At 36.4% G+C, this 16,104-nt stretch overlaps 1 protein-coding gene across 1 annotated transcript in view; it reads left to right on the forward strand.

Annotated features, from left to right (window-relative positions):
• The first annotated feature begins 873 nt into the window (after positions 1-873).
• The window catches only part of TPO (thyroid peroxidase), a 44,815-nt gene continuing 29,584 nt past the window's right edge, over positions 874-16,104 (forward strand). The window contains exons 1-4 of the mRNA XM_077176315.1: positions 874-961; positions 11,608-11,692; positions 13,299-13,468; positions 15,738-15,870. Coding sequence (XP_077032430.1) covers positions 874-961; positions 11,608-11,692; positions 13,299-13,468; positions 15,738-15,870 — 476 coding nt within the window. The remainder of the gene's footprint in view (positions 962-11,607; positions 11,693-13,298; positions 13,469-15,737; positions 15,871-16,104) is intronic.

Here is a 16,104-nt window from a genome sequence, read left to right on the forward strand (position 1 = left end):
TGAAGAATTAGCACAAGCCAGATGCTGTTTGCTACAGGCTGTGTAACTACGTTCATCTGGATGTGGAGATCTCCCATAGTATGGATGGAATCTGTAGTGTTTCATGCACCTTTAATTCATTCAGCAGAAGCAGCTTTCCATTTCAGGGACTCCAGTGTTCATATACAAGCTCCACCATTTGGCATTGGTACCTTGCACCAGAGAAAGGCATCCATGTCTTCCATCTATGCCTTGTGAATAAGTTCTTTAATTTGTGATGGCCTTGTTGAAATCTAGAAAAAGGAGCTTGGAATCAAAATCCTGCAAGTTTTCACAGTATAATCATGGTATGGACTTATAGCCCTTAATATTACAGTAACATAGATGTGTGTTTTGTGGCCATTAAGCAGTCCAATGAAATAAGGTTAGAACTCTTTTTGGGAGCACATGTTGCCAGGGTGCTACAGCTACAAAAGCCACTTCCGATGAAATGATATTTCACTCAAGTGTTTATTCCTCATTAACACAAATTTTATCATTTCTCAAGTGAACTGTGATCCTCTCAGGAGGCAAAAAATTCTGCTGCCAAATACCATTGATCTGAATTGTGAATAGATTTGTTCTTTTCTGTTGTTGAAGAAAGGGCTACCTTGTGCATCAGGGGTCAACTGTATGCCTGAAGAAACGAGGGGTACATTGTTAGAGAAAACTGACATAGATGGTTCTCTAACTGTGGTGCCTACAATTATATGCAAAAGCATCCTGCTGGTTTAGAGCAATGAGCTGATCTGCCAGACAAGATTACCCACCCCAGATTACCCATAATTAAATGCCACCTACCATTACTTACCCTGCAATAAGCTGCTGTGCAGAAAAGAAGCCAGACTGGTGGTCATGGATGGGGGATGCCCAGGCAGACCTGGCTGCTACCTGCAGAAGAGCAGGACTGGGAAGCTGGGCAGGAGCACAGGAAGGGCAGCAGGTAAGTGCTGCATACCAGTCTGCAGGAGGAGTAATGAGAAGATGGGGGTGGTTGCAGGGGTAGGGGGGGAAGAGGAAAAAAATGCTGTTCTTTCTGTAAATTCTTGGGTTTGTTTTCCTTCTCACAAAGAGCTGGTGTGACAGGAGACTGGGACCCAAGGGTACTGTATGCAGGAGCCCTGAACTAAGGCAGGCCTAGGGGGTCAGGGCCCTGTGGAGAAGGCTTTCTTTCTTCTCTTTCTTCTTCACAGTGCACCCTTGTCTTATAACCACTTCCAATTTTTAATTGGTTAGGGGTTTTTTTGCAATTTGGGAGCTATTTTTTATTTCATTGCCAGAGTTAATTCCAGTACAGCTCATCTTCTTACACCTTTTTCTGCAGAAATGAAAACTTGCTCCCTACAGTTGTTTTTTTTTAAAGTGTAAATGATCAACCACTTATAATACCAAACTTCAGCATTTTCACACCCAACCAAGAACCTTCACTTCTTTAAGCCTCACATTGTAAAAGCTTACCCACAGTCTGCAGATCTCAAAAGTGGGTATAATGAACTTGTAGCAGAGTTACCAATTCCAAATATTGACAACAAGGGTTTTTTTGTTGTTGTTTTCTTTTTTTCATTTGTTTGGTTGGGGTTTTTTCTGTTGTTATTATTTTCCTTTTGTATCTCAGGGACGCACATTATTTTGTCTTGCCGGAGTACTCACCTGAAAAATCTGTTGAGAATCAGTGATAAATGATTCTTTTATATCTTTTTCTTTCTCCTGAGTCTCAACTTCTCCAGATTCTCTTCTCACATGTTTATTGTCTATAAAATTTATTTCCAAAGACACCACTTTATATTTGACTGTATTAAAAAGGGTTTTTTTAATTTGTCAGTCTACAATGTTATCGATTATTAATTTTGCCTCAGTTTAGGTATGAAGACTTCAGTAAAAAATGTATTCTTTTGTTATGTCTATCTCTGTGTGTGCCTATCTCTGCATGTGTGTGTGAGTATGTGTATATATATTTTTTTATGTATGTTTACATACAAATACATACACATACTCTTCCCTGTTCCTTCACTTATTTAGTAACCTCAGAGTATTTTTCACACAGTATTGATTCTTATTAATGCTCATTTAAATGTGATAGGTTTCATGCATGCTATTAGCAACTATTTAATGCTGCATGATTATTAATTCTTATGTGCCTTTTGCATCTGGAGAAATAAGAAACCTGTAGCATCTCCTGTTTGCTCAGTCTGAGAGTTTTCTAAAACATACTTTAGCTACAGAATGCTTTGTACCCATCAGGGCATTAAAAACAACAGCTCAAGATTTTTGGAAGCTTGACATGACGTCAAATAGCCAAGATGTTTTTATTACTCAGCCATAAGGCTCACTTGAACACTAAATATTCCAGAGAGTAGTGCTTTGTGACCTCTTAATATCAGCACTCATGAAGAATGTTTCATTTAACTTCTTCAGATCATTTACTTTTCTGATTTGTGACAGACTAATGGAAATTTGGAGATTAATTTGGAAGCATACTCATTTGCCTGAGTGAATATGAATTTGGATGAAACAGTTCAAGAGTAACTCATCAGATTTAAAATGCTGTTTTCAATTAACAAAATGTGTTTATAATGTAGGATGTGTCTAGTGAACAGTCCATTTAATGAGCTGGTGGTCATCTTGAGATCATCAAACATCACTGGCTGTTTGTTTCCCTTTACTACACTTTTTTCCAAACTAATAACTCCAACTCTAAAATTATTTTTTTTACTATGTTAATATCTATCATTGCCTTTATCTTTGAATTGATAAAAACAAATAATTAAAAATTAAATAATAAAGTTGGAAAGTCAGTGCCATACCTGGGAAAATGCACCTACCAGGCAGGTCACTAAAGCAGAACAGCAGAAAGCATTTAAGTGTGAGGAGGAATTCAAGCACTGCTCTCCAAGTTATTGCAACATTTGTGTCTACAGAGGGGCTTCCACATCACAACCATCTGCAATGCCTCATTTTGGGCATGGTATACATCCCAAAAAAGCCCAGGCTTTTTGGTTTCAGACAGTGGAGAGAATAACACTCCTCAGAATGGACTGTACTGATATTGTTCTACTGAGATATCTGACCCAGATCATTAGAACAGTTGAGAACACACAACTACCATAAAATGCTCGTCATGATATGGCATTCACACTGATCTGCAGGGCAGATTCTCTCTGCATTATGATTCCCTGTTCCTCTCCCTTCATAGATGTCACCACCTTTTCTTGAGCATTTTGACTACACCACCTTTTTTTTTCTTTCAAATAATGGGTACAAAATGCAAACATTGTCACTGTCAGGATTTTCCCAATAAGTTGCTCCTGGGAGGCAGGAAGTCAAAGACATTTTCCAGATCCTAGTGCTATCAAAAGAACTTCTGAAGTGAGATATCCATTTGTCATGATTCCTACCATGGAAATATTTCACTACAAAAGCAGGACAGAAACAGCTGCCATGCTTTGAGTATGGTAATGAATCACTGTCACTATTTGCACTTCCCAGTTTTCTCTCTGGAATTTTAAACTCTTTTGTGGATTTGTTGCTAACCATTCTGAGAGCCTCATTCACAGCAGGCTGAATATTAAAATTCATCTGTCATAATTTTATTATGTGGCCATTGTTTTTGTTTTGCTAAATCCATTTCTGTTTTCTCCTAAATTACAAAAGATCATGTCTTGTTAGTATTTGATCAGCTTTATGACTACATGACATATAGTGCATCTACTGACCATCCTTAAACATCCATCCAAGACATAGACTTCATAATACAAAATTGCAGCGGTCTCTGCAAGAAGGCCATGCATTGGAAGAAGGCAGAAAGTTCACCATTAAGCTTGCAATTAAAATGATCTGTCTGAAAGAGTCTGAGTTTGGTCTGAAACTAGTGCTCTGTGAAGATGAAAGATTAATTTTCTGTCTCATTTTAGAAGGAAATGTTTTTGTGATTCAAGCCACTGAATTTCAGACCTTCTATAGACCTTAAAAATTGTTCATCTGTTCCACATCCTTTCACATAAATCATAATTTGCTCATTAGTTAAGGCAGAGTTTTCAAACAGTGATATACAGGATTCACATGAATTCAGATACAAGAAATTGAGTGGGCTCTTCTCTGCAGTTAAATTTAACTTACATAGTTTTGTTCTGCAAGTTGGGTTACTCTAAAACAGAGCATCTCAGAGATTCTTCCTGTAATTAAGAGTTTTTAATGCTTGCTTGCATGTGATAAAACACCACTTGGGGTTTGAATCAACATTTTAACAAGACAATCTCATGTTCTGTAGATGTTACATGCCACCTGCTTCTGAGAAAAATTATTTACCTGAGAACATGAGTTCAGCATCATACACTAAAATAAGTATGTAATGACCAAATCTAACTCTGATCCAGCATGTCCAGATCCCTCTGTAGAGCCTTTCTACTCTCCAGCATATCAACACTCCCACCCAAATTGGTTTGATCAGCAAACTGGCTGAGGGTGCCTTCAATGTCCTTGTCCTAATAATTGATAAAGGACTGGCCTCAGTATTGAGCCCTGGGGAACCCCACTAGTGACTGGCCATCAACTGGATGTGACTGGATGTGGCAGATCCCCCATCACCCTCTGAGCCTAGCCAGCCAGCTAGTCCTAAGAGCCATTTAGCATTATATTTTTTATTTGACAAAAACGACAAGAACAAAAAACCAAAAACCAAACAAATGAAAAACCCAAACAAAAGAAAACAAACAAACAAAAAAAAAAAAGAAAGAAAAGCACAAAGCACAAAAAACCCTCACAAACAATAGTTAATGCTAGGAGAAGCCTTTAAAAAAAAGGATAAGAAAAATTCCAGCCATACTTAATTTGTGATTCATGAGTCCCTATTGTAAATCTTGTACCTCATAGGCCTTTATGTATTTTTATTCCATAAAAGTTTGAAAACATTTAAATGAAACTTATATGAATTTTTTTGCCAGACACAAGCTGTTTCATGTATAGCTTTGTTTTGTGTAAATAACAGTACTTTTTTGTTTGCTTTCAACCTGTGTGAGCCTTGGTTCTCTGCTGGGATAGGCAGTGAATGATTGTTCCCATTCACCTTATTCATCCCATTTCTGGCTTCAGACACCTCTACAAGGTCTTCTCTATCTAAAGAGAGTAATAGCAAAAACAAACCTTTCTAATAAAATCAAATTGATTCCAGGAAAAAACTTAAGTACTAAAGTAAGTAGAAGTAATGGCATCATTGAAACCCAGCTAAATTGATCTTCCTACTGAACTACTTTTCTTTCACCCTTTTCTTGCCTTTTTTGACTTGTGATATTTTGCTCAGCATATGAAAATGAGGCTTATTGCTGTTGCTTCTATGTTGTTAAGCTGGAACTTTGGCAAAATTCCTTCTCTTGAAGTATTGTGCAGTTATGCACACTTTTTGCCTCTTCTCTTGCAAGAGTGTTCTTCGAACTTTAAAAGCCAGAAGAGATTAGAAACTAATTTTTCTATTATAGATTAGACATCCATATTAACAGTGTCCTTCACGCTTTGCTTGACCCCAGGATTGCCACTAAGTTCTACAAAATGGTGTAATCTGCTATCAAAAATAGCTCCTGCAGCAGCACAGATTTGTGTTGGAAGTCTCTCATTCTAATCCAATGCTTGTAAGAACTGATGATGCCTCAGAGAGCCTGGCAGGGCTGCAGGCTGCTACAGTGCAAATGTAAGTTGTTTTGAGATTATAGAATTGTGTCTGTTTCCTGTATCAAATATCATCTGCAATTGCATAATATTTTGAGTATGAGTTAATTTTTATAAATACCATAGTAGCTTTGCAGAAATTCATATTTGTGAGTAATCTGAAATTCTATTGCTTTGGGATATTTCATTGAATAGAATTTATCTTTTTATTATCAACTCAGAGATTTATAGGTCTTTAACTTTTAAGAACATAGATACAGCATTGGTCTTCATGTGCAGATTTAAATCTTGAGAATATAGCAAATTGAACAAGTCAATTTAAAATTTAATAATATTAATATGGTTAAGGTTCACTTCTGCTATTCTCAAGGACTTTGTTTAGCATAAAAACTGTTTCATACTGGTCTTGTACTCCATGTTGAGACCATCATTGATCTGTGCAGTTTCACTGCTGGGCATGAAACCCTTTCTGCAGGAAGAATGGCTTAAGACAGATAACAGAAAATCTGGAACAAAGAGGGTACATTCAGCAGGATATTCCTTGAAATTTTCTGCACTCACAATGGCAATATGTGAATCTCAGAATAAAAAAATTAAGGCTGTTCTTGAGCAACTAATTTTTACCCTCTTAATTCTCTTTAATCAGATTTAAATAACAAGATTCTGAATGAGGTCCAGTAAGAATAGGAATTCAGCTGTGCCTGTCTGTGTGAGTCCAGTGTAATTAAGACTTTGCACAGGTTTTAGCTAAAACTGTGTTTGTGGCTCAGTGGGCAGTTAAATATTCATACTCAGAAAAACACAAAATAAATGTTGCTATTCCATTTTTTCATCATAGACCAATTTACTGTCTGTAAACATTTAAGGCCCACTGTTGACAAATACTTCAACTGCAACCAATGAGCAAATATTGGGAACCTCATTCAAACAAATGTTGATGTAGGTATGCTCTTTTTGAACTAAATGGGGAAGCTTTGATTTTTGACTGTGAAACAGCAAAGAAAATCAAACCTTTTTTTCACTTTAAGGAGGTCTCTCATCTCTCAGAAATTAAACCTGTAGTGCTTGTGAAGTATATGAAAGGATATAGTGCAAGCTTTTTATTCTATTAGGTGTTTTTACGATGGATCTGCTTTTCTCAATACTTAACTCTGCCTCAGAAGAAGTCAATCTCCTTTATAATTCCTTATGTAAGGAAACATAATAAAAAATTTACAATTCGGAACAGGATAAAGAGGTATTGCAAGTTTGACTCTTTGCCTGCAATCTTAAATCCTCCAGCCAGGGAGCATAAGCCTACTTTCCCAACAGAGGTCTGTTCCCCTTGGCTCTGTGCTTTCTTCTCAAACATGTCCACTCATCTTTGCAGTGAACAGGTTATGGATAATATTCCCAAACTGCTGTAATAACATCCTGGAGTTTGTCCTCCAGTCAGTTTACATGGTCCTAGGTTTCCTTTCACCACCATGTACCACAGCCTCCAGCTCCAGGATGCTCCCTGCTACCCACCCCCTACTCACCTTGTCCCCGCTGGAGTGATCAAACTCTGATCTTGGGCTCCACCTTGTGATCTCCTGGCGTGGCCAGCAAAGAGTCGATGAGGGAATCCTCAGTACTGATTCCAGATCTGATCTTGACCTCTCTGCCTCTATAGAACAATGGAAAAAAGCTAAATAGATTCTTTAGGTCAAACTACTGAGTTTAAAAGAAACAATGGTGCTGAAAAGTGTAACTAAATCGAAATAGCTAGAGAAAAAGTGCTGGAAGGAAGTTGGTGGGCAACCTGGGAGTTAGCACCTGAATTCCAAATGGTTGTTTTGGTTAAGCACAAACTTTAGCACACATAAAATTGGACACAAAGCTTCTTTTTTGTCAAACAAATTTAAAAAAAAAAAGAAAAAATAATGAAAAATATTTTGGTTTACTGCATGACATGGCAATTATATATATATGTGTGTATATATATATATATATATATATATATATACACACACACATATATATTTAATATGAACTTATTTTCCTTCTCATTTTCAGGAAAATAATTCTGACAATACAAATTTTTGGTTCCCAGCAGGAAAAAATAAACAACTCAAGTATTAACGTCAGTTTCTGCTTTGTGGGAACATAACTGTGGCCAAAAAGATTTTGAAATAATTTGCACTGCTAAAGCTTGAGTGAGTACCAGTGCATAAAGCTGATAGCATAAACTGGGCCCCTGGAAAGTACTTGGCTTTCATAATTCAGAACAGTTGCTGCCATCGATAAAGTACAGAACTGTGGAAGATAATCTCCTCAGCAGACAAAAGGTCAGACAATAAAACTTTTGCTTGACATTTTCCAGAAGAAATTCATCATATTAACTCATGAAATATAAAAGGAAGGGGTGTTTTCACATTGAATTTCTATGGGCGATATAGTTTCTCTGAATTTTCTGACTTGATTTCTTTTTTTATTTTTGATAGGATATGGAGCTAAAAATATTTCAAATCTTTCAATTTCCTATCAATATAGGGCATGTGAAAAATGATATCTCTTGGAGAGTTTGCACTGCTCTAAGAACTGCCAGAGTACCTGTACTGAAATGGAGAATTCAGCTCTCCTCAGCAGAGTGAGCACATTCACTGTGCTGCTTTGATACCACAGTAATCTATGGATAGGAGCAGAGATTAGGGTCTGACTAATTGGTATTAGTTTGGCCACTTCATTGTCTTATGTGCAATCACTAACTTACAATCAAATCAGTCTAGTGCACAGAGAAGTTCAAAATTAATGGAGGTAAAATGCTGATGAATTTCCAATGTATAGGCTAAGTGCTGCTGATTTTGTGAGAATGTATTATGTTATAAAATAAAGTTATGTGTATCATTGTGCTAGAAGCGTCTCAAAATGTAAAAGAATGTAAAATAAAATGTAAAAGAAAAGTGATAAGTAAGGAAGGGAAAAAGAGAAAGTGAATTACTTTGAACTTCAAAAAAATAGTCAGAACATGGTTGGAAATCTAATTTAAAAGTAAAATTTGCTGTATACAGAAAATTATTTATAGTCTGGCTTGTAATTAGAAGATGAAGGTATATGTATTTTCAACCGTTATCTCTTCTTTCTTGTAGATGAAAGTTTTCATTATTTTGGGATTTTCTGCAGCTATAGCCTTTACAGCTGTTTTCTTTTCTTTCCTTCAAATAGGGAAAGACACCATCTTTGGTAAGTAACAGTGAAAATACACATTAGTTTCTTATGTTTACTGTTAAGCTTAAAATATACAGACACTGCAGACAGTTTAGTACCAGCAGTATAGCTCAACCTCTTTTGTGTGCAAAATACATTATCTGGTTTCTCTGAGAATTATTCCATGGAGGTGTTCTTTCAAATTGTAGTTTCATAATCTCAGTAAGTAAAACTTTGTATGTGTAGGGTATCTCAATCACTGCTTTGACTAGGAGTGATTTTACTTTCTTAGTGGCATTCATGTGTCAGATGATGCATTGCCAAGCAGGATTGCTGGATTTCTTTCCCCATCTGCCAATCATCCTGGGCTAGAGGCAGCTGACATAGGATGTCCCACCTGGCACCCTCCTGCTGCCCCACAAAGGTGCTTCTTTCCTGTGGATCTGTTGGCTCCTGCTGGCACCCAGAGGATTTTAGAGCATCTCAGATTGCCTTATTCATTATGTTCAAAAAATTTAATCTAGTAATTTTTACCAACATTTGCATCTGCTCAATTTAAATCAGCTAAATCTAATAATCTAGAAGAGTAGCAGATACCAGACTAAATTTTAAAAGAAATCTGCAGAAACTGATTTTACATGAAATTAGGGCAGAGATAGTAAAGAAACAGGATTTCAAACCACAACCTCATATTATATAGCTGTATGCTTGATTCATAAAGTTTGGTGATATGATTCCCTAGGAAACTGTTCACCTGAATTTAGTGGAGAATCACAAATAAAATAAAATTATATGCAAAAAATTAAATTAAATTAAATTAAATTAATTAAATTTAATTAAATTGAATTCCCAAGCTACTATTTCTTATGAGAAATCTTTTTTTTACTATCACTGCAAAACAGGAGATCCAGTTTTCTTTCCATACTGGATTCTTTACTTTGAGTTACCATATAAATTTTTTGGAAAGATGTGTTCTAAAATCACCACATTATGTTATATGTTAGTTAATACAAAATGGATCCAAGAATAATAGAATGGTTTAGGTTGAAAGGGACCTTACAAATCATCTAGATCCACACCCTCTGCCATGGGTAGGGATGCCATTCACTAGCCCAGGTTGCTCAAGGCCTCATCCAATCTGGCCTTCAACACTTCCAGAAATGAGGCATCCACAACTTGTCTGGCCAACCAGTTCCAGTGCCTCACCACACTCACAGTAAAGGATTTCTTCCTAACATCTAATCTAAACTTGCTCTCTGTCAGTTTAAAACCATTGGCTATCATCCTGTCATATAAGTCCCTTTCCCTCCTTTTTATATTCTTCCCTAAGACACAGGAAAGCACCAATATATAAAATATACATGGACTATAAATAAATAGAACAGATAAAATGTGATTATTTTTATAGTAAGTGTCTTGGTCTGATGAAACAGTACAAGATAATGTTTATTACTCAAGAACCATGTATTTGAAGACATGGTATTGGCACAAAATTCATACTTCTTAGAAGAAAAGGAAGAGATACAATTGAATTTAATTACAGGAAGTGGATACTCTCTTTTACATCAGAGCATGAATCAATATCACAGGATGAGCAATACTTCAAGCATGTTATATTTCTCAGAGCTAAGCCCCCTAAAAGTAATTCAAAAATATGCTATATTAAATTCTGAAAGAACTACCTTTGTATGGCCTGTAAAAATCAAACTTCTTTTTAACATAGACTCAAAAAGGTTTTCAGAAGTAGTCGAAAATCAAATGATAATACCAAATGAATCATCTGAATATTTTATTATGCATAGGTGAAAAAGAGAAATAACTACTGCTATACTTAGATACTGAAAACTTTAGTAGAGTATAATTTAGCCTAGGAGAGATTACTCCTCATCACACATTTCTCTTCCTTGAGCTGAATGCCCTATTCAAAAAATAGATGATAGGAACAGCACAGACTGTACTACAAATAAAACATGCTCCCCTAAGATTAAATTGTACATAAATGATGAACGATTGTACATAAATGATTGTTATTATTTTTTATTATTTTTTTTCTAAGAAAAAAATGGGCCATCCCACAAAATTCAGATAGAAATAAAGCAGTTGAACTTTAAACATGACTGGTTCTTTTATTATAAAGCAACATGTACACAAAAGAGGGATAAGCTAAGCCTCATAATAGCATTATACAAAATAGCACAGCTGAAGTATTATTATATTTACATATATCTTCCCATTAAACACAGGTGAAGAAATGAGAATAGGGTTTTCATGAACTGGCCCTATCCCAGGTCTTAATTTTGCTTAAATATGGACCTGAATTCTTTACATGGCTCAGACCAGCTAATATTACCTGTGAGGGAGGGTCAGGTTTGTCCTGTCAATCCAAGGACAGTCTGATGAAAAACAAATATGAACCTAAGGAACACAGCTGCATACAGAGAACACAGCATGTTTCAGCTGGACCTATTAGGTTTGGTCCTATATGACATGTTCATAACTGGATTTATACTTCAAGCAAGGAAATCCCCATGTCTTATAAATTATGGAAGAATTTATTTACCACACCTACCTTACCTTTTAGAAAGCTCAGAAGCCACAACATGAATTTCAGGAATAAAATATGGAATTGGCTTTAAAGGGCAAGAATTGTATCTTAATGTTATAAACTTTTATATTTTCTAATTGTAAATATTTTAATAAATATGCTATTTATTAACATATTTATCTTTCTTTCTTTTTTTCTTTTTGTTTTTTCCCGTTGAGAACAAATTGAAGATAGCTGCATCACTAAGGCTATCCAGAAGGGTTCTAGTCTGGTGGATTATGCTGCACATTATGAAATTAAAAGGTAAAAAAAAGAGGTGAATAATGTACTCAGGAAAAAGCTTTCATAACAAAACAATTTGATGTCAATCTTTCTGCTTCCTTGAGAACCCATATAATCAAAAAATCACTGCCCCCATTACCTTTGAGGGATCTGATCTAGAGGAAGGTGACCCTGCCCGTGGCAGGGGGGTTGGTAGGAGATCTCTAAGGTTCCTTCCAACCCAAACGATTCTATGATTATGTCACTGATAATCTGATCCAATAGGACCTTGTGCATTATCACCGTATAAGTTGCTCTTCTAAAATGTGGGACAAAATAAATAACAAAAATATAAATATGGATGTTTTTCTGAACTAAATACCTCAAAAATCATACTTTTGTGGACTTATTTTTGAACACTGATTATATTTTTCCAGTGCAGTGAGACTGGAGCAACTCCTATGGCATCAGGACCCAAACCCTGTTGCCTTAAATTGGACTTTTAAAGTGAATTGAATATTTCCCCTTTCATCTACAACAGATGTAAAAAAAGATAAGGGAAAGGAAATGAAACATTTGTCTTGGACTGTGGATAGGCAACAAATTAGGGGAAAGCTCTTTGTGCTTGAGTTACAGTATGAGAATGAGCTCTTTCAACTATTTTCTGACTAGATTTCTGTGCAACACAAAATTAATTTCTCTCCAAAATTCAGAACACATCATCTAAGTTTTACAGGGTAGAATCCCCACACTTTTGCATAGACTTTCCCTAAAGACTTATCTCTGTGATTTGAAAATGAGTCTTGATTTGCAGAGCTCTGTGAATGTTAACTGTTTATATGGACAGAACATGTCAAGAACTCTTGCCCCTCTACATGTAGAGACTGAGGTCACTCACAGGTTTTAATATAGTATTTTGGTGGCAATCCTAAGGCATTTAAAATTTAAAAACATAAGTCTCAAGCTTTCAGTGGCTCAATTGCCTCATGTAATAGATGGAGATACTGATATTTATGTCTCACAAGATATTGAAGCAATTATTTGGTCAATATCTTAAACGTGATAAGTGCTAAGAGATGCTAAAGATAAATGCTTAACAATGATTATTTGAATTAGGAATTGAAATTTTATTAGGAATAAAACTGAGACCACTTACCCCAGACACCTTTTTAGCTATTAAGCTACCTTTGAAATACTGTGTATGTGGATATATAGACTTTAAAGAGAATTGGTGCTCAGAAATAGATTGAGGATGGTCTTGGGTATTAAATGTTACATGAAAGCAAAACCTACTCACAGCAGTGAGTTTGGAGACCTCTTTTGTGACTATCCTGCACAAGGTCTTCCACTTGGTGCTGCAGGCTCTGCTCACCCTAAAAGTTTCTTTCTCATCCTAAAGACTTCCCACAAGGTGAACTCTGGCTGTGTGTCCAACAGAACCACAGTTTCTCTTTTAGAATTTTCCTTGCAGAACAAGGTCACAAAACAGCCTTCCTCTTTGCTTTCCCAGTGTTCTCTTCAATCAAAATACCTTAATACCTTAAATACCTTAAACTTACAACATATCCAGGACAGACAGCTTTATTGTTATGAAAATGTTCTAAAAATGTATACATTGCAAAACCTTCTGTATTTATCTCTATTATAGAAAGATCCAAGGAAGTGGAATAGCAACCCCTACCTTACTGCTGGCTTTCTCAAAATTTCCTGAACAAGAGAGTCAAGAGATTTCCCGAGCAGCTGAACGAATGGAAATGTCAATTCAGGTGCTGAAACAAAAAGTTTGCCAGAGGCACAAGCGTTCATTGCATCCAACTGGTAAATACAGTGTATTGATATTGGCAAACCACCCTATTGATTTGTTGAATGCTGTCTTTTAGATTAAGGTTCAGTTAAGTTCACTTTTATTTTATTTTTCACTTTCTTTTGTTCTTGAAAACACCTCAGATAGGTTTACATTTTTCTTTGCTGGAGTGTGGGTGGTGTTATAGTTGAGGAGAGCAGTGTTGCACTATTGGCACCCTGTGAACTCATGACTGTGTATTTGTATTGCCTATAAATCAGCCTGCATACCCTCAGTGTTGCAAGCTTCATGTTTGCAGTGAAATGTCTATCTTCCCCAGAAGTTTGGGTTTAGTGTTTAATCTTCTATCACACTATGGCACTGGCATTTTCAAACACACTTCCTCTCAACATATGCATATCCCTCTTTAAATAATATATGTTGTTATTTCCAAAACTAATTTTATAATGCACTGCTGTTGCACATTTATTTCCACTTTAACTGGGGTTTTTCATATCAGATGGGGAAAGAAAGAGAAAGTTCAATGTTGTCAAAGTGAAATACTTGCTGTTAATTAGATATGAATTTCAAGATGTCTGTCTGGTATCTGGAAGGATCAAAATATCAGAACCATTGACTTTTTCCCCATATAATTTAATTCTGTCACTTACACAAAGTGTTCTATCTTAGTATTCGAACATTTTTTTCCAAGATATAGAAGCATTAGAGTGCTGTAAACAAACATAAAGCACACACCACAGTTATTATTTTATTTCCTTGCAAAAATATCTGGTTTACTAAACTAATGAGACATTTGTAGAAGTAAAAATATATCTTTATCTATACGGATATGTCTGTGCATATATTTATATACACACACACATACACAGATGCAATTGTTTTTGTGCTGTGGGATCCAAAAGAAGTTGAATTTCTAAACTTCAGAAGTGCACAAAGCTCTTGCTAATTTTCAGAACAGAAACAATGTTAACAGAATGTGACTAGACACTGTACAGTCTATGTGCCACAACAGAATAGTTTTACATGAATTACAGAACTAAATTGACTTTAAAGAAAACATATGAGTCTCTACCTAGGCAGCCCAGATAACTGGGGAGCTGGGCTCTGAGTATAATTTTGAACCTGAGCTAACATAGAAGTACAGCTCTATTCAAAAATTTGGCATGAGTTATTAGTACATAATGACAAGATTATACAGCCAGTCTAACAACCTATTCTCCCTCTGTTCTCACTACTGCTTTGTGCAGGTTATAACTGCTCAGCAGAACATGTTTTGAGCTGATTTGGTTCTTGAACCTTTGTTCTTTGTTTTTGTGGCTTAATATTTTGGTTTGAACAATGGACTAATACAGCTTATTTCAGAGTTGAATGGGCAGAACAAATAGATATTGGGACTGGGTGGCATGCATTAGCCAGTGGGGAGACAAGGGCAGGAGTTGTATGTTACCTCTACCCTCATCTTTCATCATGTGATGATTGTAGTCACTTTCAATGTCAAGGGTTCTCTGAGTTCAGGAAGGATGCTCATAGAATTGTAGAAAGGTTTGAGTTGGAAAGAACCTTGGAGACCCCCTAGTTCCAGCCCCCTGCCATGGGCAAGGTCACCTTCCTCTAGACCAAGTTGCTCCTATTTCATGGGTACATCCACCTCCAACTGGCCACACATATTTCAATACCTGCAGAGGTGAGAATAGGTACCACCTCTCTGCAGCTTACACAATAGTTGGCTTTGTCCCTTATCATCAGATGCTCACTGGGAGACCCATCTTAGATTGTATCAGAAATATATTTATAACATGCTGTCTACTGGTATAAAGGGACTTGACTTTACCTAGCTTCCAAATTCCAGCTAATAATTCTGTTTCTCTTCCACTCAACACTGTAGTCAGCTGCAGGGTCTTTAGATTTCTGCATCTTTCCAGTCACACATTTTTCTTCTTTGGCATATACTTTTGTCCTTGAATGGCATTGAATTACACCTTTGTTGTAAACACAAGGACCAGGCAAGTAAAGGACTACGACACAGGGAAAGAAGGAAGCAGCAAGCGGGTCAACCTCAGCTCTCAGCTGTTGCTGAACCTCTTTCTTCTCATTCTCTATGCATCAGCCAATAAAACCAGCTCTTCCTCCATGTCCCTGACACAGCCTCTTGCAGCACTTCTCACTAAGTGCTCTTTCCTAGGAAGAGGGAGAATTCTGTAAATGCGGCTGACAATAATGCCTTTTCTACTCTAGCAGCTAAATCCAATACAGTAAATTGCTTGTCTGGACTCTTCCTTTCAGATCATTTATCAGCTGATCTGCTCACTATGATTGCTAATATTTCTGGATGCCTGCCTTATATGTTGCCACCAAAGTGTCCAAATAATTGCTTGGCTAATGAATATCGACTCATCACTGGTGCCTGCAATAACAGGTATGTATGATAAAAATTGTGTCCTGAAAAATCCTTTCTTCTCATTCTTTAAACCCAAGAAGCTGTGTTTGCTTTTTCCAAGGAAATGGGTGAAGGGGGACTGGTGTTAAACAGTGGCTGTAAATGAGGTGCCAGTGAAAGTTCCTGGAGGAAGAACTCATCATTTACACTTTTGTGCACTACTTTTTGTAAACAGGCTTTCCCTCTGAAAGCTTCTAGGATTATATGAGGAAC

This window comes from Agelaius phoeniceus, chromosome 3, assembly GCF_051311805.1.
Source record: "Agelaius phoeniceus isolate bAgePho1 chromosome 3, bAgePho1.hap1, whole genome shotgun sequence".
Classification (NCBI taxonomy): domain Eukaryota; kingdom Metazoa; phylum Chordata; class Aves; order Passeriformes; family Icteridae; genus Agelaius; species Agelaius phoeniceus.